This window comes from Borostomias antarcticus, assembly GCF_949987555.1.
Source record: "Borostomias antarcticus genome assembly, chromosome: 9".
Classification (NCBI taxonomy): domain Eukaryota; kingdom Metazoa; phylum Chordata; class Actinopteri; order Stomiiformes; family Stomiidae; genus Borostomias; species Borostomias antarcticus.
Window position 1 is genome coordinate 2224829 of NC_140242.1, and position 24767 is coordinate 2249595.

Below are 24767 nucleotides of genomic sequence, written 5' to 3' on the forward strand. Positions count from 1 at the left end.
TTTTTTGAGATTGCCACTGACTGAGGAAGGCAGGCTTAATTTTAAATTATTTATTTTGTTCAATTAGACAAAGCAGACCTGGTCTATGCTATTCAGATCGTTTTCATGGTAGGGTTTTCACTGATAGCTTATAAGCAGTTTGCAAAACTACAACACTGACTTCACTGTCAGTTCGTTTCTCGAGTATTTTTTCTACATCTTCTGGTATCCAAACCGATTAGTTGAGGCCGCAGTGGAGCTGTCCGTGCGCCTTTTACGCAATCCTTTTTGGCGTGTTTTTGTTTGGTAATTGCAGTCAAGATGATGAGCATACTTGCTGAATTTTTCGTGGTCATGTTGAAGGTGCTCTGGGCTTTTCTGACCGCTGGGGCGAAATGGGTCGTGCGTCCGAAGGAGAAGAGTGTCGCGGGACAGGTGTGCTTGATCACCGGCGCTGGAAGTGGCCTCGGGCGGCTCTTCGCTCAGGAGTTCGCCCGGAGACGAGCTGTGCTGGTGCTATGGGACATAAACAGCCAAGGCAATGAGGAGACTGCAGAGATGGTGCGGCAGATCTACCGCGAGTTGGACAGCCCGATGTCCACAGATGGTGAGTAGCATATTGAAGCCAGATGAGATGTTTTACGCACGGGCAATTATATTGTGGTCAAAGGTGTTCATCTCTAGTCATCTACACGCGCTTTATTCTAAACATGAACTGTCAAGCCGTAATAAACTTCACTGAATCGGATATGAGTAGGCGATTTACATCAAATCACAAAGCGAGTGATCGCAAGACGATCAGCGCAAAAACAAACATTGGAACAGCGCTATTGAAAAGAGATCAAGACCGATGTGATTAAATTAATAATTCGATTCATCATTCACATTGTGCCATATTTGGTTTACATTGCATTCCAATGTCCAATCCACTATCCACCCAATAACGCCAGAAGTCCCCAGTGCCGTGTATGCCGTCCGTGTGCTGTATTACCCAGTGCTTACCTAGGGGGCGAACGGTATCGCGTGTTTTCAGAGGACACTAGTCTGTGCAGTTTTCAGAAACGACTGTTCAATCAGCCCAGAATAACAAGGGTTGTTTAAACAGGTTGAAGACCATCAGTAGGGTTGATTATGAATGCCCAAAGCCATGGCTCAACAATAGAATTTGTGTTGGCCTCATTGAACTGTATGTATTTTGGGCTCATAGTGTGTGTATTTTGGGCTCATCATGCTTGTCTGCTCCTCTGCAGGGCCGGTCGGAGGGGTGGAGGAGGTACCAGCGTTCCAGCCCCAGGTCTACACGTATGTGTGTGACGTGGGCAAGCGCGAGAGCGTGTACTCCACCGCGTTAAAGGTGCGCCGCGAGGTGGGAGAGGTGGACATACTGATCAACAACGCCGGCGTGGTCTCTGGCCACCACCTGCTGGAGTGTCCGGACGAGCTGATCGAGCGCACCATGGTGGTCAACTGCCACGCCCACTTCTGGGTGAGTGACCCGCCGACTCAACACCAGCACCTTGAAAGGGTTAATGTGACGTACCAGTTCATGGGTTTTCCAAAGTAGTCCCAGTAATTGAAATCCTGTGTGACTACTGCCCCCCCCCCTTCATTCTGTGTTCTGATATCCGACAGCACGTTGTGACATCATGAGCCTATCAAAGCTCTCCCCTCATCTCGTCTCTTGTTTCCGAGATCACCCAGTCATCCTGCCCTTTACAGCGGTGCCAGCTGGAGAGGAATGTTTCCCCTCTCCTTGCATGCGTCCTCATAATCCTACACCCTGTGTGTGCCAAACTTGATTTAATTCAGGAGTGTGTGTGTGGGGATGAGGGGACTGCCGGGGGGGGGGGGGTATGACCATAAATAGCAGTCTTTGCATCGTTTGACTTCAGATCCAGCTGGCTCTGTTCTCCCAGGCGGAGTCACGGCTTTGGTTTGATGTGTTCGAAGGCAGCTGTTTGGCAGCCTGCGTTGATGATGATGATGATGATGACCCTTCCCCAGGCGGGGAGACATGGAACATTCCTACTAGATGGTCCTCCATGATCAGAGCTGCCCCACACCTCTTTAGGGAGGTTGGCTCTGAATTCTTGGCCGCTGCCTGGTCTCACCACCAGTCTGTTGTTTTCACTCTGCCTCCATCTCCCTGGTCTGCCAGCATGAATATCCTGGAGACTAAACGTTGTTAAAATGCGACGTTCATGATCAATTCAGTGAATCGACTGGTTGTAGAGCAGTGTTGAAGAGCTGGCTAGTCACTATCAAGGAGTGCTGGCAATGGCAGCTAACGGTGTGTGTTTGTGTGTGTCTGGATGTGTGTGTGTGTGTGTGTGTGTCTGGGTGTGTGTTAGCACACCAGGGACCGACCGACCCGGCCAGTCTTGGTAATTAAGAGCCCATTGAGCAGCACTTCCTGCATGAGCAGGGAGGGATTGGCTGTTTGTATTAGACCCATTCGCACTTTAGACCCCCCACCCCCCCTCCACTAATTAAGCTCATGTTCGTAAACGAGTACATGCTGAGGGGTGGGGGGGGGTGTTGTTTGGGGAAGACCGTTCCTGTGGAGTGTTTGGGGTAATGTTGGGTTGTTTGGTTAGAGACTTGCAGAGTCCTCCTCCAGGTCTTAAAGACTGTTATGGCAACATGGTGAGATTCTCAATCTGCCATTTTTGTGTTTTGAGGGCGGGATAAATGAGTTGAGTAGAGGACTGATTGGACTATGCTTGCAGTCTGAGTCTGCGGGGTCTTTTTTTTGTAGAGGAGAAAGAGATACTGTTTGGTTCTCAATGACACCATGAACCACATTGATGTGATTCACTAAATTGAGCGTGAAAAGCTCTTGTCCGACCAATGGGCCGTGCAGGAGATGGGTTGTGTTCCTCACGAATGGGCGCTTCATTCATTTCCCCACACTCTGGTCCGTGGGCGCTCCTTTCAGCCAATCACCATCCAGCGGTTTGGTGTTGTAGTTGGGATTCTCATTAGGGTTTGTGCCTCTGTTTTCTCTTGTTCTGTGGAGAGCGACGTTTCTGTAAGGGGGGGGGCTAGATGAAAGCAGGGCCTAATGAATGGGGACGGGGAGAATGGAGGATGTGGTTCATTAAAGACACAAGCTGGCTGAATAGACCAACAGGGACCTGTCTTCTCCTCTCTTGCACAAACACACAGAGCTGAGCGCGCTGCCAGTCCATGCAGATGGTGTATTACACAGTGCTTTGATATCCTGGCTGTACAGGAGCTTTTTAAATGGCCTATTCGTGGCACATGACTCAAAGCATGCCCTCCGATTAGCTATATTAGTCATATGGCTGAAGTGATTGTAAAAAGCAGTTTAAAGGTAAAGTAGCCCAATGCAATGTTAAGGCTTTGTTATCGAGAATTCTTCCGGTTCTTTTGTGTCAGTTTAATTAACAGAGTTAGCTGCTTCTTTCTCTGCTGTTTTCTCAAGCTTGTCGTCTCTCTGGTTCCTTTCATGCTTCACTGATGGACATAAACAACACATTCCCCCTCATTCAAAAACCTTTCTGCGGAAAAGTCAAATTAATACTCTTGAGTCTTGAGGTCTCAATGATGTTTTGTTATTCTGCTTTTCTAGCGTTGCTTGTTACTTTGCAAAAATATCCTGCAGGCCTCACAATCACTAAGCCCACCCAGGGAAAAACATTTGAGGCTGATTATCCGATAAGTGATGCCGAAAACCCCTCCCCCTCCCAGTCCCAGTCTAGTCTGGCCCTCCCGGCTGGGTTCTCCCAGAGCAGCCCCCCCCCCCCGTCCCGACCACCAGCCATATCCTCCCAGCGCCGCGACCTGGCAGCAGGTTCACTGCACTCCCTCCACCTAAAACGCTCTGCTGAGTGAGGAAACGGAGGAGGGGAGGCCAGATGGGACAGGGAGAAGAGAGTGTGTGTGTGTTTTTTCTTGTTCTTCTCCTCATGTGTTCGTTTTCATTTTGTTGGATACTATGGCGAGAGTGGGGCTCAGATGGAGATGTTAGCAGGAAGTGTGTAGTTATCCAAGCGTGGGTGTCTGCCAGGCTGGCCCAGCCTGGTCCGGTCTAGCTCAGCCCTGCCTCCACGGGCCCCCCAGGGCCCCCCAAGGCCCCAGGCCTCCTCCTGAGGACCAGGGTTCAGCAGCTGCATGGGAATCAGCTCAGTGCACCCGGCCCTGCGTCACTCACACTGTTGGCTCAGTCCCTCTCTCTCTCTCCCTCTCTGGTTTTTAGAGATGGGGAGCGCATTTTATTTCTTTTATTCAAGCGATGCTTGATAAGTACAGCTGGGTAGGTGACACCTCGTCTGGAGGTGGGGGAAGGAAGGAAGGAAGGAAGGAAGTAAGTAAGTCTCGTTTGGTCTCATCTCGTCCCATCCCGTCTGCAGGAGAGAGGGTAATGGCAGCGGCTGCCTGACCCACTTATCTGACAATTGGTTTGTTGTCTACGGATCAGCCTGACGAGATGCCAGGCGACAGGAGCCAAGTTCCGCAGGGCCACATTCCTGCAGAAGCCAGAGAAAGGAGGCAGCCAGGCAGAAGGTCCTACTTGACTAGTTGTATATGGGGCCCCTCCCCCATGCCTGTGCACCTGTACTCCCCTCTGGACTGCCGGGCTGCCGCTGCTCGAGTTTCCTTCCTCCGTTTAATGAGGCTGCGGAAGCCAGAGCGCCGCTCCCCTCGCTCGGCTGCTGCGTGTGAGGCCGCGGCCAGGTGTTCAGAGAGAGGACTGATAACGACACGCATATTCAGACTGACCACCAGAGCGTGTCCCCGATCTTAAGACGCAGGTACAGTACAGGCACCGCTTCTTGCGATGACGGCGAAGTTCACAGCCGTGGCATCAGGACCCGCGTCCGTTTCAGCCTCCACCAATAACTTGGATCCAAAATGGAACCGAAGTCCTGGTGGAGATTCGAGCAAGGATGTCCACGGTCATCGGCGGGGTCAGTCTCATTAAACGGCCATCTGGCCCTCCTCTAAGGCCAATATTTGTTCATATTCCTGTTGGTCAGGCACAAGCACTAATGCAGCCTGACACCCCAGCTGCGAGTAGCTTTGTATGGCCTAAATGCCCCTGGGGGTACGCACCAATTAGGGGGCATCGCGGTCAGGGCATCCCCACACGGACCACCGAGACCCGGCTGTGTCAGCGGGTAATTTAGCGGAACAGCCCAATTACACCCACTCTGATGTAAGACATGAGCCCCTGTTTGCTTTCACACGTTTTGTGTCCGAGAGGTCGGTGGAGGTCGCGCCCACATGCCAGCGCCCGCCATGAGAAGCGGGGCATGACACTCGGACGGCGAGGCGGTCCCGTTGGGACAGTGTTCAGTTAGCGTGCGCTCGCTAATTGGAGAGAGAAAAGTACATGTTCCTCTATGTTGTTTTACCCCCCAGCGGAGGCAGATCAGGGGTAACTTCTAGGCGTTTTCAACAAAACTCCACAGGGCTCTGTTTTATTGAATAAGAATGAAGGTACCCTCGTACAGATGGAATAACATGAGCCTAAATTATGATTTTAATGTTTTCTTACGTCTTCAAGTGGAACTACCGCACGGGGAAACTGCCTGTCATCCTCCCAATCGCTTACTTCCCCTGTGTCCAAGATCTCTGCAAAGCCAAAACTTTTCAGTTGCACTTTTCTAAACCCTCAGTCTTGTTGACGGAGGGCTTTACTCACGGCACATGGTGCCAGGAGAGATCGGCCCCCGGTCTGTAGGTTAGTGCGTGGGAGTGGGCAGGGGTGAGTTGGCATGGCCCAGGCATGGGCATTTCTGAGCTAATGCCTCATTTGCACGCATAGCCCCACTCAACAAACACCAACCTGGCATCCCAGAACAGTCTCAGCTTCGGCCCAGCCCAGATATTCCCTCCCTCTGCTCGATTGAGTTAAACATTGCTGCAAATTCAGATTTAACGTCTTGGAAAAGTGCAGATGTTTGGCTGTGATTCCGATCCGTTTTACCTGGAGTTGATTTAGCGCTACTGTAGTACTGTACCTGGCATAACAAACACAGAGAAATGCCTAAAGGGTGCAGGTTGTCAGACATGTATATACAGTAGGTTTACAGATGCTATTAAAGTGAATGGTTCTGACTGGGAGGACCGTGGATTTTAACGAGGCATTCCTCCACCGCTGCGCTGGCAGCACGGCCTGGTACCACGCTCACGCGGGCCGTCTGATCCGCTCCAGGCGCTGGTCAGAACTGGGTGATCTCCCGTCAGGAATTCTGGGTTTCGGTTTGTTGTTTTTTTTTTGGCAGGCACTATCTTCTCCCATGTTAAACAGCGTAGTAGTGGGATGCCACAACACCCCCCCCCCCCCACCCGGCCGTTAACGACTCACTAGACAGATGGGTGTCATGCTGCAGCACTCCACCGGTCTGAAAACACCTGGTCCCGTCGCTGACGGACGGAGCCGCTGAGTGTTCGGAGCCCCCCGGGGGGGGGGCTGATAGGAATTGACCAATCAAGAATTGACCAATCAGTGCTGTCACATGTTGCGCCTGCAGATTGTGCCCATGCTGTGAACAGGGCGACTCCAAAGCCAATCCACAGGGCCTTTGATTCACTGAACCCCCCCCCCCCCCATCATAATCACCCCCAGTAGTGCTACTCTCACTGCCTCCCTTTGGGTCGGCCAGTGGAACCACTTAGGTCCTCACGTGGCAGGTAGAGGGACGCTTTCATCTCCGCTCTCCTCCCAGTGTGCATTGTTCACTGGACGGCCGCTCGGCCAGAGCGCAGGGCCATGGCTAGGGTACAGTCTGAATTGCATTGTGGGTCATGTTGAGTGAGCGGAGGTCTGTGATTGGTGCTGTCGGCGCCTCTTTAGACTGGGGCCAGCGCTGGGTACGGGATCTGTGTGGGAAAAGTAACAGAATTGTTCTGTAGATCTCTCTCTCTGCTTCCCTGTCTCTCTCTCCCCCCACCCTCTCTCTCTCTCCTTCCTTCTCCCCCCCTCCCTCTCTCCCTCCCTCTCAATCCCTCTGAATAGACTATAAATGCACCAACTTCACCTGTTATGTTCAACATTATGCATCCTTACCAAAACACTGTGTCAAACATTTTCACAAAGTCTACACCTCCAGCGGTCTGCCTGCCGTTGAGTGTATGAAATTGTATTCAAAGGCTTCCTCTCTTAGCATCACCATGGAGAAGAGGGAGAAAGAGAGGAGGATGAAAGGGCTTTTGGCACAGACAAACTGCACCAGTAAACTAACCTTCCTCAACCCCCCCCCCCCCCTTCTCTCCTTCCTCCAGACCACCAAGGCTTTCCTTCCCAAGATGCTAGAGCTGAATCACGGCCATATTGTGACGGTTGCCAGCTCCCTGGGCTTATTCAGCACAGCTGGAGTGGAGGTTAGTACCATACATACACAACCACCCCGCTGCACCCCTCCGCCCCTCCCTCCCTCCACCCCTCACCCCGGCCGGAAAGCAGACAGGCTGCCCTGGAGACACATTGTGCCAGCTAGCACGCGGTGGTGAAAAGATTCACTCTTCTAACAGTTCTCCCTCCCAAAAAATGAAGCAACACAGATGAGCATTGGGAGGTGGGGGAGTGGGGGGGGGTCCTCTGTCTGGGGCTATGGGGCTGTTGGGGGGGGGGGGGAGCCCCCGTCAGGCCCCTGGCTCTAGGACTGCAGCGAGCTGACAGCCCACTGCAGGGATGAGATATCTTCATCAGTACTTTAGAAATGACTGCAGCTCACTCGGTATTCTCCTCACAGACTACTAATGGAAGACAGGGTTTCTTTTCTTCTCCATCAAGTATATTTCCCGTCTCCCATGAATGTAATTCCTTTTTGAGTCTGGGTCTTGATGCGTTTTGAAACGATTTTCGGTCTTGAATTGACAGAAAAATGGTTAGAGAGGGAGTCACTCTCACACTCTGCTGCGTTCAGACCGTCAGAGTTTTTACTAACAATATCCTCGAGACCAGAGAACACACAAGCCCTCTTCCTCCCTCCCGGCCGGGGTTGGTGTCACGTTCAGCTGGGGATGTTACTCCCTTTGCCTTTTTTGTTTTGATAGCGCTGCCTCTGCTTTTGTTGTTCAGGCATTCATCCAGAACGATTAAGTCTCCCTTCAAAGGAACTTGAGTCCGTTTTTGTTGACCTATTGTGCGTCCAGTGTGTTGAATGTGATTTTTTTTAAGGCTGCACATTAATTTGAGGAGCAAAGCTGGCAGGCCTGTCATGTGGGCACAGTCAGATCTCTTCATCTGCCCGTGTTTATCAGTACGCATCTGTGTTTGCCCAAGCTCTGTTTGAAGATGACTTCCACAGCCGACCACATCAAAACATCCCCGCCAAGCTGAATCCTCTCCTCGTGCGCCAGAGAAGAATGCTAATGAAACTGTAGAACAGAGAGCAGAGGGGTTGGCTGGGGGGTGGGGTAGAAACCTTTGTGTCCCGCGGCATGTTGGGTAATTCATCCTTGGGTTTGTGGTGCAGCTTTTTTACAGGGATACCTGTTCTTTCATTACCCTACAGGACTACTGTGCCAGCAAGTTCGGTGCCATCGGCTTCCACGAGTCTCTGAGCCACGAGCTGAAGGCCTCCGAGAAGGACGGCATCAACATGACCCTGGTGTGCCCCTACCTGGTCGACACGGGCATGTTCAGGGGCTGCAGGATAAGGTAAACCATGGAACACGACAGAATGACGTTTCCTCTGCACCAATAAACCTGGTTGTATTGAGCTTGAGGGGGGACATGGTCTCACTGATGGTGGTGGACCAGGAGATGGTGTACCAGGAGACGGTGTACCAGGAGAGGGACAGCCTCTCCACACAAGCTGGGATCCATTCTCACCCCCTGCCGTTACAATGCCTTTCCGTGTTTGTCTCTCAGGGGCATGGATGGAAATGCATTGCTTGAATTTGCCTCCATCTGACATAATTGCCCTTTGTTATACAGGGAACTGTATGAACCCTGTTGAATAAGCATTATGTCTCCAACTGCCCTATAATTGACTTCCTCTTTACACAGGAAGGAGATTGAACCATTCCTGCCTCCCCTGAAGCCTGAGTTCTGTGTGAAACAGTCCATGAGGGCGATCCTGACTGACCAGCCAATGATCTGCACACCGCGCATCGTCTACATGGTCAACTTCATGAAAAGGTGGGTTGTTTGTCACTTATTCTCTTCATCCTTCTTTCGTCTCTTCCTCCGTCTAAAGTACAATGTTTCCAGTTTATCTAAGAAGATTAATAGTGAATCTAAGTTAATCCTGGTGTGTCCCTTGCCTCCCTTAGCATCCTGCCCTTCGAGGCCATCGTGTGCATGTACCGGTTCCTGGGGGCCGACAAGTGCATGTACCCTTTCCTGGCCCAGCGGAAAGAGGCCATGAACAACAACGAGGCCAAGAACGGGATCTAGGGGGCGCCGTTTCCACCACGCGCAGGCGCACGCAGCCTGAGAGCATGAGGCTGAGACCACTGAGGGTGCATTGGGAAGAAGAAAGAGAAAAAGAAGAAAAAAACAGACTGAATCTAGACTGGTGCACTTGCATTGAGCAGATGCAAAGGTTTACCATATTGTTCCTCTGGAACAAAGAAAGCTGTGTACTACACAAAGGATTTATTTGTCTTTGTTTCATTTTGTTTTCTAAGGTTTGTTTAGAGGAACCAATCATCTATATACTGTGTCAATAGTTTTGAAATCATATGAAAAAGGTATTCAATAATTAACTATTTACGTATGTAGTCACCAGCCTTATCTAGTGTCTTTGTGGAAATATACAGTATGTTACTGTACAAACAGTAAAATCTTGTCACTTTTTTTTTTATTTGTAGACATGCACTGTAATTACTTCCTCTACACTGCCAACTCTCTCTGTGTAGAAACAGTTCAACTTGGCATTTCACTACCCAGAATCCCCAGTCTAACCAATCGGAGCGGTCCAAATGGATATCTCAATTGTGCTCAATATCGATTTAAAGGTCTACAACATTCCGTTTTGTTCCTCTCATAAATTAAATTGATGTTCTTGTATTTAAAAAAAAAAAAAACAGTTTCCAGTTGAGCGTTTAATACCAGCTACCTTTGGCTTATCCAGTTGGGTGGATCTCTCCAGAGCATAACTGTATGTAGAATGTAAAACACACTATTCATTATGTATAACAGCCTAGTCATGTATCTGTTGCATGGCAGAAGAACTCTATTAGGCCTTGTTTGACTATTCCCTCTCTAATTGAAGCTTATGAATGAGGGGTCAGTGTGTGTGGAACGAGGGGTCAGTGTGTGTGGAACGAGGGGTCAGTGTGTGCGGAATGAGGGGTCAGTGTGTGTGGAACGCTGCTCTGAGCTCATAGAGGTGTATTGATCATGAATGGAAGTGGTTGCTGAAAGAACTGAGTGCAAATTCAGCCATTGATCCTTTTTTTTTTTTTTTTTTTGTAACTCATATGATTGCCAATATCTCGTTATTGTTGCTGTTATCAGTCAAGACATTTCATGTGTAAGACTCTGATCCAACCGTTGGGACCTGACATCCACCAGTCAGTGAATGTGTTTGAGAGAATTGTAATGGTGACACAGTTTTCTCATCTTTGTTCAGAGGTGACGCTCTCAGGGTTGTCCGCCTCGTCCAGTCACAGTGAGATGTAATCGTTTAACTGTTGTAACCCCTCCCAGGACATCACTGTCTCCGCTGTATGTGATGTTTGGATATCGTATATACTTTAGGGAATGACAGTTTTTGAAAGTCAACTACATTCCAATAGGCCTCATTCCTCCACCCACAGCAATGAGCCTAAATTCTCTACCTCTTAATTTTTGCCATTTGTTGACAGTATGACATAAGCCTCTTTTTGTAATATTTCTGAAGACTGCTCTTTAGTGGAGCAAAATGTGGTTCCGATGTTTAGTGTCTCTACCTAACTTAAATTAATAAAGTGATTTAGATTATTACGTGGTGTGTTTATACTTGGCTCTCACACAACAATGACAACGTCCGGTATGACAGAAACGTGTCATCGGCCAGTGGACCACATCTACTGAACACACAACATGCAGGAAGTGCATCTCATGGGTCTTCCTCTGTTTCCATGACATCATTCACGCAGCTACAACTGATAAAGATGATTAAAAGAGTGTGTGTGTGGGCGGGGACACAATATCCAAACACCTGACCTCCACTTCAAAAAGAACAAATATGAACACCTAAAATACCATTGATAAATATTGATTGTATGATGTGTAAGTGAGGTTAGAGCCTTGAGCCATGCCCAACTAGGGGCAGGTCCAAATAGGACCATTACAGTGTCCTGAAAGTTGATGTTAAGTAGCAGCCAAGGCTTATTCCCACCCAGTTTCCATTCTGTAGAGCAGGTTAACACCCCTCCGATCCACCACCCTCACGTCTGTTGTCACCAGTGTCGTTGTCTTTGTTCTCACATATTGTGCCACCGAGTGAGTCAGGCCCATAGATATGGGTGTTGGCCCGAGGGGGTATGGGCTGGCTGTCTCGGTAACACTAGAGGCTTTCCAGACACAAACATGCAGCTGAGAATGAGGAATTCAATTCAACTGTATGAACGGGAAAGATACAGATATAACAAGTAATTTCACTTATGACAGCATCAGACACTACATGGGTCAGATTAGGTGGGCGTCAAGGAAATGGTTAGTTTTCTAGTTAACTTTCTCGTTGCCTCTATCTGCATTGTCAGACAGTGTCCCCTGTGAAGGAAGCCAAAGGCTTATGAAGGTCTTTAGAGGGTGTGTGGGAAATGATTGGATCTGTGCTGCTGTCTCTTGTTGTAATGTTGCTGGGAATCGGGATTTGTGTTGCTGTCTTTAACTGTGTTGAAATGTTGGATGAGTGCTGCCTGTTCACTGTGTTGATGTGTGCTGTTGTCTTTTAACTTTTTTTTTTTCTTTTTCCTTTTTTTTTTTCTTTCTTTTTTTTTCTTTTTAAAATCTTGGCCTTCCTTTTCAGCCCCCCCCCCCCCCCCCCCTTCCCCCAATAGGTTTTTGCCTCTTGCCAGTCCACTATTGTAAATAAGAATTTGTTCTTAAGGGCTTGCCTGGTTAAATAAAGGTTAAATAAATAAATAAATAAAAATATATAAAATAACTTTCTCCTCATAGTCAGAAAAAACATTGTTTTCCATGACGGTTTACATAATAGTTGTGTCGCAACGATTCTGTGAGCTATCACCCACGGGAGAGAAAGTACCAATCGTAATGGACGAGGAGGCAGAATGCATCGCAGGACACATGATTGCTTCTCTGCAGAAATCAATTTCTCTGCAGGGGATGAAACACTTACATCTCCCAGACACCCATGCGCCTCTTTGTCACATTATCCTAAGCGTGGAGTTGTCAATGCACCAGCCTGCGGCGCTAAATCTCTCCTCCGCCGTGACTAATTGAGGTTGGATGAAGTGGTTTGGCGGCAGATCAGTTGTAATATGAAGGAAAGCTACACTGACAGCTCCCCTCCCTCTGTGTGAAGTAGCAGTCATCAGGCCTCCGAGCTACTGTGTGAACGGCTCACTGGAAAAGAGGGAGACTTGGTGGAACCAGTGGAACTAAGCCAACCTAGGTAGAACGTTGAAGAACATGGCTTATGGAAAAGGGGAAAAACAAAGTATTATAATGTTGCTTGCCTTGTACATCTAATCTAGGTCATTCATAAATATATCCACTTCCATATTATGCTCCTGTTCATATGCTACCACTCTGATTCAGATGATTTCAAGGGCGGTTGATAGCACATAACTCTGAGGGAACATCAATTGTGCTGGCATTTGTTCCTGCAAGGTACAGACGGGCTTAACAGTTCTATTTTGGTCACTGGGGTTCACTTCCCATATTGGGAGGGGGGTGGGGGGGGCAGGGCCTCTGACTGTCCCATACCTGAGTCATCCAAATGACAAAAAGCCAGCTGCCATTGATGTGGGATTTGAACAGTCATGTCTGATGCACTAACAGGGGAGCAGGTTGACGCTGTATTGGGCTGTGAGACAGACCTGCATGTGAAGGTGATGTAGTGACAACAGAGGGGGTGAGGGGAGGGGAGGGGGTGAAAGATTTAGTCTACAGATTGACTACATTTACAGTCGTTCCTTCTCCATCACAACATCTAAATCATCAGATGTAAGACAAAAGTTAAAGATTAAGAATTTCCCACATTACTGGATAGTAACAGTGCACTCTCGCCGGACGACAAATAATCTCAAAATGTAAACACGTCTAAAGTGTCACTAAACACAATCTGATAATGTCATGTGATGACGTAGTTAGGGCGGACAGATGGCCGACCAGACCGTGTGAGTGTGGAGCATCAAAGGACCAGCATCTTTCTCACATCAGTCCAGACATGAAGAGATGATTTGTTATGGGGTTGCATAGACAAATCAATAGACTTAATTTAAACATAGACACCAGACTGCAATTCTTTCCAGCAGATTCCAGAGAGGGGCTTATTTCATGCGCAGGGAATCTGATAAGCACAGCTACAAGACAAAATAGTGACATTGTTTACAGATGCAAAGTCATTTTGGGGGAAGGGGAGTGAGGAGAGAGATTTGAACGCATTCTATGTCCTGTGTGAGGATGTTTTCAGGTTAGGTCCACCTTCTGTTAATGAAATTCAAGTCTCACCAAAGTGTTTTGTTTTCCTACTTGACTGTTGTTCTAACTTTGTAGTTCGTTCTCATAGATCAGTCTGTTAAAACTACAAATTCTTCCTGTTAAAACTACAAATTCTTCCTGTGTGACATCACTTCCCTGTCCTCTTCATCCTGAAACTATGTCACTTCCTTTTTCACGTTATAACCTATCGACCTCGTCCCCATCTGACTCACTCAGCCCGGATTCACTTCCTGTGTTCGAGTCCGAATTGCAAATCGTAACATAGAATAAACTATTGTCTTTGTTTGAAACCAGCTTGACCGACCACTCAGCGTGTTCTTTGAAATCTAGACTAAACCAAGTAAGATTTTTCCTTTACACTTCTTTCTGCAGTAGCCTAGGCCCTAGCAGAGAGAAGAATGCTGGCTAAACTGAGGGCCATCATGTCTCCCATCCTCTCCACGATACTCTGGCCAGGCAGAGGATCACCTTCAGCGGCAGACTGATTCTGCCTGATACTCCTGGCTGGACACCTGAGCCAGCTTGGTGTGAGCTAATTTGGCCGCTCTAGAGTCAGTTTTGTGTCTTGTCTGCACCGGAGGTACGTACTTCCTTCCATCCGTCCCTCCCACCCTCGAGGTCGTCCACGGCGAGCCCTCCAACGCCACCTCCGGTCATCCCGATCCTCCATACGTCTGGCTGGTACTTTCTGCTCCTGCATCTTTCTAGAGCACGTCCACGTGCGTTAGTGTGGAATGCCCTCGTGTCTCTGCTAGTGACCTGCCAGCCTCATTCTCCTGGCTGCTATTTTTTCACTCACCCTTGTGACCCCCCATGCGGACATCAATCCATTCATCCATGGCTGGTCCTTTCTGAGCTAGAGGGAAGGTCTTATGGAATAGCCTGTTTCATTGATGACGCAAAAGACCACAGGATGACGGAACTTGAATATACAACTAACCAATTATTTGTTTAAGAGGGACAGTGCACAACATTACAGTAATTATGTCAGAATTAGAATAAGACAAAATATCTTTTTTCATCTGCAGTCCCTGGTCAAATACTGTATTAAAAGTAACGGCAACATGAAAAATAACGGTAGACTATTTCTTAAATATATATGGCTGCAACATATCTGTGGATGACACATATACACACACACACACACACACACACACTATTACCAGGGCTTGGCCCTGCCCCCTGCTAGCTGATACAGTGTAGTCCCACTAGGGAGAGGCCTACGTTACTCATAGCATCATGCTACATGTGGGACTGTGAGGAGCAGCTATCCATTCATGGAGTCACTGAAGAAATGCTTATGGAAATGTGACATGACAGAAATCCTGTGATGACTGAAAAGTTACCTCAGAATGGTCATAGATAATTCATTGTGAAAAAGACCACTTAATATTTACATAATACTACATAAAATGCAGTGGAAATGGGGACTTAAAGGTTACCAACTCCGTTTGTCTCACAACTCCCTTGGTCGTGTAAAACAGCTGTTAGGTAGGAAGTCTGTGTCGTTGATCAGGGCCAGGTTTCCCAAAAGCTTCTTTTGTTAAGAGGCTCTTTAGCCCATTCAGTTGACCAATCAGAGAGCTTGCCCAGTCCAGTTAAACAAATCAGAACCAGTTGACCAATCAGAAAACGCAGCCCAGCTCCCTCAGCAAATGGCCTCCTGACATCCACCTCTTCTTCATGTTCCTCTTCTCTTACGCAATACCAGTACACTGCATGTTACTAGAACAGGTGCGAATAAAGTTCGACTTTGATCAACTATGAAAGTTGGGATAAGAGATGGTGTTGAATGCATGTGGTGTAATTAATTAGTTTCAGTCATGTGTCATGTGACACTCACCATCATCAATCACAACCACACAGAAGATACAAATAACCGGACAAGACACACGTTTTGTTTTCAACATGAACCGAGGTGGTTTTACTGCATGTCTTTATTTTTACACGTTGCTCACAGCGAAGACAGAGCCTACATCCTCCGTGTCAGTGAACATGTGATTCAAGTTACCTTTCAGGGAGGATTCGGCCAATCAACATCCGGGCCCTCCGCACAAGGATGCTCCAGAATGCAGGAATTAAAAGCACCCAGTCGATGCCTTGGCGGGTCAATACAACACACACAGTGGGTGTAGATGTGATCGACAAAACTGTGGGGGAGGTGGGGGAAGACACTCTGACCTGGAAACGCTGGCCTGGGGGAGATTCTCCTTCTCTGGCTGCCCTATCATTTCGATTTGGTCCATTCTGGAATACCACCAAAGTATTCTGGAACTGGCTCATTCCAGAATACTCTACAGGCATTCCAGAATCCTGGCGTCTGACAGGTAGACTTTCTGGGATTATGACTTTCCGCTCCAGATGGCGGCCAAACCCTCCTGTCCTCTGCAGTGCGTCTGCGTCGGAGGTGAGTCATGTTAAAAGAGGACAGGAGGACCCTGCAGGATCTAAGGTTGACTCGACCGTCGCTCCAGAGGATCCACTTCTATTCATTACTTCTTACACCAGTTTTGTCCAGGTCGTCCACATGAAATTTTCTTTGTTATTTTTCGTCATATGATATTTCTGCAAGTCATACACATCCATAGAGATAGATGAACTCATTATGTCAGCATAAAAGGTAAGCTGGGTGACTATATATGAAGACAACAACTACTACTTTCACAGCACTGGCATTGGTTAATTTTAAATACAGTACTCAAGCATTGTTAGATTAGTAAAACAAAACATAAAAACAAAAACAGAAACATAATACCCCCGTAAAGTAAGCTAGGCAAGTTTGTGTTTTCCCCCTAAAATGTTTCCTTTGTATCAATGGCATGATGTACATATTTGTTTTAACCATACCAACAAAACATCTATCCAAAGGGGAAAGTTCTCTATGTATATTCACTTTGGATTCCCTCTGATTTGAAACAGTACCATGCATTTTAATCTCATCCACTGATTGACTTGACACTTTGTTGCTTGTTCTTTTCCTCATCTTTGATTCCATTGAAATGATCAATAAATGTAATGTGTTAGGATAGTGTTGTCTTCACATAGACTCAGGTAATGGTGCTTTAGTCGGTCATTTCTTGGTACACATCCACCCTATTGCATGTTGACAGGTGTGAGCAGGATACAGCGGCGGTCATGGGGGGTTCTGGGTAGAGGTTGGAGGTGGTGGGGATTCTGGGTAGGGGTTGGAGGTGGGTGGGGGGTTCTGGGTAGGGGTTGAAGGTCGTGGTGGGGTGTGGGAGGGGCGAAGGGGGGTCAGCTCCTAGACAGCCTTTGAATCCTTGCAGACCTGAGTGGGGTGCCTGAGTTAGTCTGTTTAGTGTCCATCCTCCCGGCCGCATGGCTCTGTGCTCTGGAAAGACAAAGGAGACAGGGTTTAGAACGGATTCTTCCCAGGGACTGAAGCAAGGTTTAGAATGGATTCTTCCTAGGGACTGAAGCAAGGTTTAGAATGGATTCTTCCCAGGGACAGAAGCAGCACCTGGAACCTGGTCAGGGCTGGGCCTTGTCCTAATACTTTACGAATGCATTCTACCTTTTTGCTAAACTGACCTAATCCAACAAGCTGGAGGAAGGAATCAAGAATAAGCGTGGTCACCTCTGAAAGGACTAGGAAGGATGCATTCTCACAGCATTGGAACAGGCCCTGTACCGTCAATTAAACACTTAACGGCTGCCTTTATGTCTAATAGGTTATTTGATCAGTTGTAGGTCTTTAAATCCTGTTCGACGGAGACTGAGGGGTACTACAGTGACAGGCAGCGCTGAGGGTTCAGGGAGCAGGGCACCCAGAATGACAGGTTTATACACAAACGCCACCTCAGGGTCAGGGGGCAGCTCTGAGAGGAGACAGTCAGAGATGCAACAATATTGACACACAGATAAGGCTGGCATTAGACCACACTGGGCTACACCCAGGCCAAACAGGACCCACTGCACATCTCTCCCTGTCCAAGCTTCAACAAGACCCCCAAAGAGAGAGAGAGAGAGAGAGAGAGAGAGACAGAGAGAGAGAGAGAGAGAGAGAGAGAGAGAGAGAGAGAGAGAGAGAGAGAGAGAGAGAAAGAAAAACTGTCAAGTGATTAACTGCCCGTTCAGGTCAAAGTATATGAGGGCAAGTATTCCCAGATTTGCCCCCCTGGTCGGTGATATGACGTAAATGGGCAGTTAAAAAGCGCCGGACACTTTTTCCTCTCTTTGTTCCAACACACTCCTCTTTAGCTGCTAAAGATGACAGCGTCTGCAAGAAAACAGCTCCCTAACCTCTTCCCAGGGCACACCTACTATGAAAATACTCCGGACTGGCTTTCTGCGATTTCCTCTCTGCCTCTCACCCCGACGGCCTTTCCACGCTCACATTTCACTCTCGTCATGGAGGAGATGTAGGGGGGGGGGGGGGGGGTTCCTGGAACTCTGCAGCCCAGCGGAGGGGACCCACTTTCCCCTCGCAGGCTGTGATCAGGCCCTGGTCATCTGGTGATTGGCATCATGCAAAGCGCTGCGCCAGGCGAGGCAAGTGGCCCGTAAGCGGAGGGCCGGGCTCTATGTAAATGCCTCGCCTGCCGCTGCTTTCCACCGGGGGAGGACAGCCTGGCGGAAATGTCGAACACGAGGCGGGGGCCCGGGGGTGGTGGTGGTGGGGGGGGGATGCTGATGGCGAGCCTGCAGATTCATGCAAAAACACAAGCGTGCACCCCACATACGCACGCACACACACGCATAATGATATGCGCCTGCAGCTCGGGTCTGTAAGTGTGTTTGACACGCAGCGTGTTTTACCTTGATAGGGCCGTCCACTGGGTCCAGTCCCTGCTCCGACAGCTGCTTCAAGGCACTTAGGGCAGCCTGAGAAGACAGGGGACAACAGATGGTGGAGTGAGGGAGAGGAGGAGGGAGAGGAGGAGGGAGAGGAGGAGGGAGGGACAGAGGGAGGAGTGACTGTCACCGTTCAGCTGCTTTTCAAATAACACTTACTCTGGGAAACCCAATGCCAACAGGACACTTTCCCTTCTCCTCTGTTTGCTTTGGCTGCCGTCCCCAAACTGTTTATCTAGCGTTATAAGGCAAACGCGCGCGTGTTTCCCCCTCGCTGTTTATCTAGCATGATAGGGGTTAACATTTCCACTTTATGTTTTGGCTGCCAGCGTTTTCTTAAGTCAGTCCCAGTTACATATGCATTCCTGATAGCTAACGGTATGTAAATAGCTTCAGGTCTGACATACCTATAAATCTCACAGTGCCATAGAAACACAACAACAGCCAGCGAAGAGGCACGGCCTCGTCTGAGAGGATTCTGAGGGGAGGTGTTGGCCGACGAGGCACCCAAGAGACTCAACCGGCCATGGATCACCATGGTCACCATTGTCAACCCCTGTTTCAAATTAGCGCATTTGGAAAACCCCCCACAGTAAATGCATCAAGATTGTGTCACTTCTTTCTGCTATGAAATAAACACGTGACACTTTGGGATTTGGTGACAAAATGAAGTCTTCCTGACCCCTTTTATCTGGGGAGGACTAAAAACCCAACCAACTGCCATGAAACACCCTCCTAAGATCCTCAGTCACATGATCACAAACACACAATACAATTTAATGACTTCTGATAAAACCAATGTGCTCTGCTTTCATCATCTTGGCAGATTCACACATTAGAGAGGCAATCTGATGATCTGCTAGCACCAAGCTGGAATCTGAAATACAGTACCATGATGACATTTCCTTCCTGACCACACACGCACACACACACACACGCACACACACACACACACACACACACACACACGCACACACACACACGCACACACACACACACACACGCACACACACACGCACACACACACACACACACACGCAGGGTTGTGACAGAGCAGAGCTGGTCGCTAACAGCCAACACAACAGCTCAGATGACAGAGCGTTACTGTCGTCTCGCTGTGCTAGATCGTTTACTACGAGGCACAGGGGACTAGTAACAGGATATTTTTTATCTTCATCTCCAGAGCAAAATGTGTGCTAACATGTCCAAAATGCGTTGGCGTGTTGTTACATTGAGGGGGGGGCTATACACAATAAAGCACAAGTGATGTCACTCATCATAGCAGGAGACTAAACTGACAAAAAAGTTGAAAACAAACGAGATGTGTACAACATGTGTCTCTGGTATGGTCATGTTGAGATATGAACATGTGTCTCTGGTATGGTCATGTTGAGATATGAACATGTGTCTCTGGTATGGTCATGTTGAGATATGAACATGTGTCTCTGGTCATGTTGAGATATGAACATGTGTCTCTGGTGTGGTCATGTTGAGATATGAACATGTGTCTCTGGTATGGTCATGTTGAGATATGAACATGTGTCTCTGGTGTGGTCATGTTGAGATATGGACATGTGTCTCTGGTATGGTCATGTTGAGATATGAACATGTGTCTCTGGTATGGTCATGTTGAGATATGAACATGTGTCTCTGGTATGGTCATGTTGAGATATGAACATGTGTCTCTGGTATGGTCATGTTGAGATATGAACATGTGTCTCTGGTATGGTCATTTTGAGGGTCTGTCCAGAGGGACGACAGGCTGGACAGGTCAGTGTCCAGACTAATGAGACTGCTCTCGCTGACCGGACTGGTCAGCACCTAGTCCTTGGGCCGGAGCGAGCCAAACTGGCCCAGCCTGGGTCGGGTCGGGTCGGGTCTGGTCTGGTCCTGGTCCGGTCTGGTCCGGGTCTGGTCTGGTCTGGTCTGGTCTGGTCTGGGTCTGGTCTGGTCTGGTCTGGTCTGGTCTGGTCTGGGTCTGGTCTGGTCTGGGTCTGGTTTGATCTGGGTCCGGTCCGGTCCGGTCCGGTCCTGGTCTGGTCCGGTCTGGGCCTGGTCTGGTCTGGTCTGGTCTGGTCTGGGTCTGGGCCTGGGCCTGGTCTGGGTCTGGTCTGGTCTGGTCTGGTCTGGTCTGGTCTGGTCTGGTCTGGGTCTGGTCTGGTCTGGTCTGGTCTGGTCTGGTCTGGTCTGGGCCTGGCCTGGCCTGGCCTGGTCTGGTCTGGTCTGGGTCTGGTCTGGTCTGGTCTGGTCTGGTCTGGTCTGGTCTGGGTCTGGTCTGGTCTGGGTCTGGTTTGATCTGGGTCCGGTCCGGTCCGGTCCGGTCCTGGTCTGGTCCGGTCTGGGCCTGGTCTGGTCTGGTCTGGTCTGGTCTGGTCTGGGTCTGGTCTGGTCTGGGTCTGGTTTGATCTGGGTCCGGTCCGGTCCGGTCCGGTCCTGGTCCGGTCCGGTCCGGTCCTGGTCTGGTCCGGTCTGGGCCTGGTCTGGTCTGGTCTGGTCTGGGTCTGGTCTGGTCTGGTCTGGTCTGGTCTGGTCCGGTCCGGTCCTGGGCTGAGCCTAACCAGGCTGCTGGTTCCTGACACAGACCCTCTCCTCCACCCTGGAGATTAGCTCCAGATGTGCTTCTCCTCCGCCTCAGGACAGGACGGACTGGGGGGGGACGGGACATAAATCTCACAGCTGAGCTGACACTCCCAGGCTCTGCTATGCACCCCCACATTCAGCCCCCCCTCTCTGTGTGAGGGGGAAGGATATGGGGGTGAGGGAAGCGGAGCCACCGGAAGCACACGCAGAACATGAAATCCTCCAAAAGCGTACACACACGCACGCACACACACACACACCGTCTGCGCCTCATCCTGAAAAGGTCACTCTCTCTCTCTCTCTCTCGGTCTGAGTCATCTCAAACAGACCGTCATCCCGTTCATTTTCCTTTCATTTCCCAGCACTCCTCCATGGCTCAGACAGACGTCTTATCGCTGCAGTGTCCTTCAGGCTGGGCTGAGCTTAGCGCCGGCCGCCAACGCAATTCCACAGAAAAACCAGCAGTGACCAGTGAATACTAAACAAGGTTCAAATATGAGGACTAATTCGGGTCAGTCCACGCCGTGCGAGCTCGTGTTATCTCCTGCGCGGCTTACGCACTCATGACGAAGGCATCCCCGTCCCGTGCACATCCCGTCAGGCGTTACTCAGAGAGGATATAAGGCAGTAATGAGCCAGACGTCAGGACCAGATAAGCTCACATGGTTACCTGGCAACCTCGCCTCCCTGCCTCCTCATATCTGGATTGGTCATATGATCCCGCTCGCTCTCCAGATGTACGTGTGGTAGGGGGGCCGCCTGATTGTGTGTGTGTGTGTGTGTGTGTGTGTGTGTGTGTGAGAGAGAGATAGAGGGATGTAACCCCGGGATGGAGGGCTTGGTGGAGGGTCAGCAGGGAACAGTCCGTCTCGCCGGGGGGAACCCTACACTGCAGAGGAGAGTATCAGTTTACCGACACACCACTATCAGTCCAGATTTTTCATGATGCTATACATTCTCACTTGGATAAGGGGCTTAAATCAAGTCTCGGAGCAGGAATTGTAATTTATGACCCAACAGGGCTAGGTCAAAATCTGGTTCGTATTCATCCGACGTTAAAACCCATCAATAACTGGCGGGTACAGGACGCATGTACAGGTGCTGCAGGTTGTCTGTGATAGAGTGTGATTGGTGTGTAAGGTTCACGCCGGCGGCCATTACTCGTGTCTCCGGAGAGCGACCCATCAGCTGGGGCCCCCCTGTATCTGCACACACGACTAATGGTGCAAAATGTTTGGCTTTTCTCGCCGGCATTTTGATTTACAGCTTAAATAATATTCACGCCTTAAAAAAAACAACAACCCATCTATCCGTGGATCTGAGGAGACATAGAGAAGCCTTCATAACGACAGAGCTGGAGTTGTCATTTGCACACATCAAAGTACCCCGGTTTGAGAGTGTGTCACGTGATGTAACCAGGACCATCGTTGTAATGACCGCGCCGGTCTACGGTTAGACCATCGTTGTAATGACCGCGCCGGTCTACGGTTAGACCATCGTTGTAACGACCGTGCCGGTCTACGGTTAGACCATCGTCCTAATGACCGCGCCGGTCTACGGTAAGACCATCGTAGTAATGACCGCGCCGGTCTACGGTTAGACCATCGTCCTAATGACCGCGCCGGTCTACGGTTAGACCATCGTTGTAATGACCGTGCCGGTCTACGGTTAGACCATCGTTGTAGTGACCGTGCCGGTCTACGGTAAGACCATCGTCCTAATGACCGTGCCGGTCTACGGTAAGACCGTCGTAGTAATGACCGCGCCGGTCTACGGTTAGACCATCGTCCTAATGACCGTGCCGGTCTACGGTAAGACCATCGTCCTAATGACCATGCCGGTCTACGGTAAGACCATCGTTGTAGTGACCGTGCCGGTCTACGGTTAGACCATCATCGTAACGACCGCGCCGGTCTACGGTGGGTGAGACCACGAGCGAGGGCCAGACTAATTAAGATAAGCCGAGAGGCGATTGTGACGGATGGTTCTGGCTGGCCTGGTCACACGGGACCATCTGACAGGGCGAACAAGACGGACTGCCCTCCTCCTCCTCCTCCTCCTCCTCTCCTCCTCCTCCTCCTCCTCCTCCTCCTCCTCCTCCTCTCCTCTGACCTATCAATTGCAATCACGGGGCAACGATCCCCGGCTGGTGTTGTATTCATTCAATCGGTTGGGCTTTTCCCCTTTAAGTAAACAGCCGGAATCCATCTGTTGCTGCATGCTGGGGACAAACAGCCATAAATCAGACGAGGTGTGTCCGTGCGTGTGTGTGTGTGTGTGTGTGTGTGTGTGTGGGGGGTAACTAACAACAGGCAGGCAGCAGGCAAGCAGTCGAGGCCCCATCCCTGAGCACCGCCCCCCCCGGCCCTAAGACAAATAGGGTCTATCTGTGGGAACGGTTGGCACCCAGTGAAATCATTATTTTTGTAACTAGATAAGAGGGCCATGGCTGGAGGCTGGGGGGCGACCAGAGCATCAACACCGGGGGGGGGGGGGGGGGCAGGGGAGTTTAGTCTGAACGCCACGCCACGCCACACAACGTGGAAGTGGTCCATCTCTGTCGGGAGCGGGGGGCACCGAGGGAGAGCGAGGGAGAGATTAACAGAGAGAGAGAGGAGCCGTGTGTGCGTGTGAGAGAGAAAGAGATCGACTGACCGACCATCACGCCCGTGACAGTCTCTAAAGAGCACTTAGTGAGGACCCATCAACCCCCCCCCCCCCCACCCCAACCCCTCCGCTCTCTCCCCCACTCAAGATAACAAAGCTGCTCTCATCACCAGAGCCGAGAGCTCCCCTACCCCGAAACACCTCTCCTGCCAGGACCACCTCACACATCCATCCATTCATTCGTCCATTCCGTCTGTCCATCTATCTGGCTCCACATCAAAGGCTGGACAAACACCGTCGGCATGGTGACAGGGACACAAGGATCCGGCACCGTGGGACAGATCCTCAACACAGATCATTTTTATGGACCCGGCCGGCTCTTAATGGCTTCCCTGATGGACTTTTCACTTCCTCTAGTGGCTTAGCCAAACAGATGAGACTCCCCCAGGGGCCATGGGCCCGGTCCTGAGGGTCCAATTCTCCAGCCGGAGAGAGGGAGGGGGGGCCTGATGGATCACAGGATCAGACCCTCACAAATCAACCCCCCCCGCCCCCCCCCCCCCCCAATCATTGGAGGACAAAGAGGATCTACTAGGGAGGGTTAGGTTAGGTTGGAGAGGAGAGGGGATGAGGGACTAGAGGACCCAACCTGAGTCCATCTCCATCACTCAGCCATCAAAGAAACTGGGGAGGTCCTAATGAGCTGGAGACCACCACCGCATCACTCAGGAGATGGAGGGAGAGGTGGAGGGATAGAGAGAGAAAGAGAGAGAGAGAGAGAGATTAAGAGATAGATGTCTAGCCCTAGAGGACAGCAGGAGGTATGTCTGGCGTGGCGGCTGTCTCTGGAGTCCTCTCTCTCTCACACAGCTCTCTCTGTGTCTGGGTTTGAACCCCTGTTCCACCTCTGCTTAAATAAGTAGCGTTGAACCAGTGGTTCTGGAGCCTAGTGGCCCACAGGGCCGGAGCCTATCTCCTGGTTCCTTAGCGTGAGGCAGCTTGATGTACAAGAACACCCCCTGGACATGACGCTAGTATATCACAGGGACTGTCTCCTCTGTGGTGCAGACGAGAGGCTGGATGTCGGTGTCCACCCAGAGGCCTGCCTGGCTCCATCCCATTGGCCGAGCCGTGCCGTCAGCGTGCTGGGCGGGCGCTCCCTCCCACCCAGCAGACCACAGTTCCC

General features: G+C 49.9%; 2 protein-coding genes across 3 annotated transcripts in view; one reads left to right on the forward strand and one right to left on the reverse strand.

Moving 5' to 3' along the window:
• Nucleotides 1-300: 300 nt before the first annotated feature.
• Nucleotides 301-9355, forward strand: rdh10a (retinol dehydrogenase 10a; the record flags this gene model as incomplete). The annotated part of the gene is made up of 6 exons (XM_084443074.1): nt 301-586; nt 1230-1465; nt 7234-7332; nt 8469-8614; nt 8966-9097; nt 9232-9355. The coding sequence occupies 6 exons, from the start codon at nt 301-303 to the stop codon at nt 9353-9355; spliced, it is 1023 nt and encodes a 340-aa protein (XP_084299200.1).
• A 6143-nt stretch (nt 9356-15498) lies between these two features.
• The window catches only part of stau2 (staufen double-stranded RNA binding protein 2), a 106916-nt gene continuing 97647 nt past the window's right edge, over nt 15499-24767 (reverse strand). For both annotated transcript variants that reach the window (XM_084443285.1, XM_084443284.1), the window contains 2 exons: nt 18359-18424; nt 15499-16931 (listed from right to left, as the gene is read on the reverse strand). In XM_084443285.1, coding sequence (XP_084299411.1) covers nt 16896-16931; nt 18359-18424 — 102 coding nt within the window. In that variant the 3' untranslated portion in view covers nt 15499-16895. The remainder of the gene's footprint in view (nt 16932-18358; nt 18425-24767) is intronic.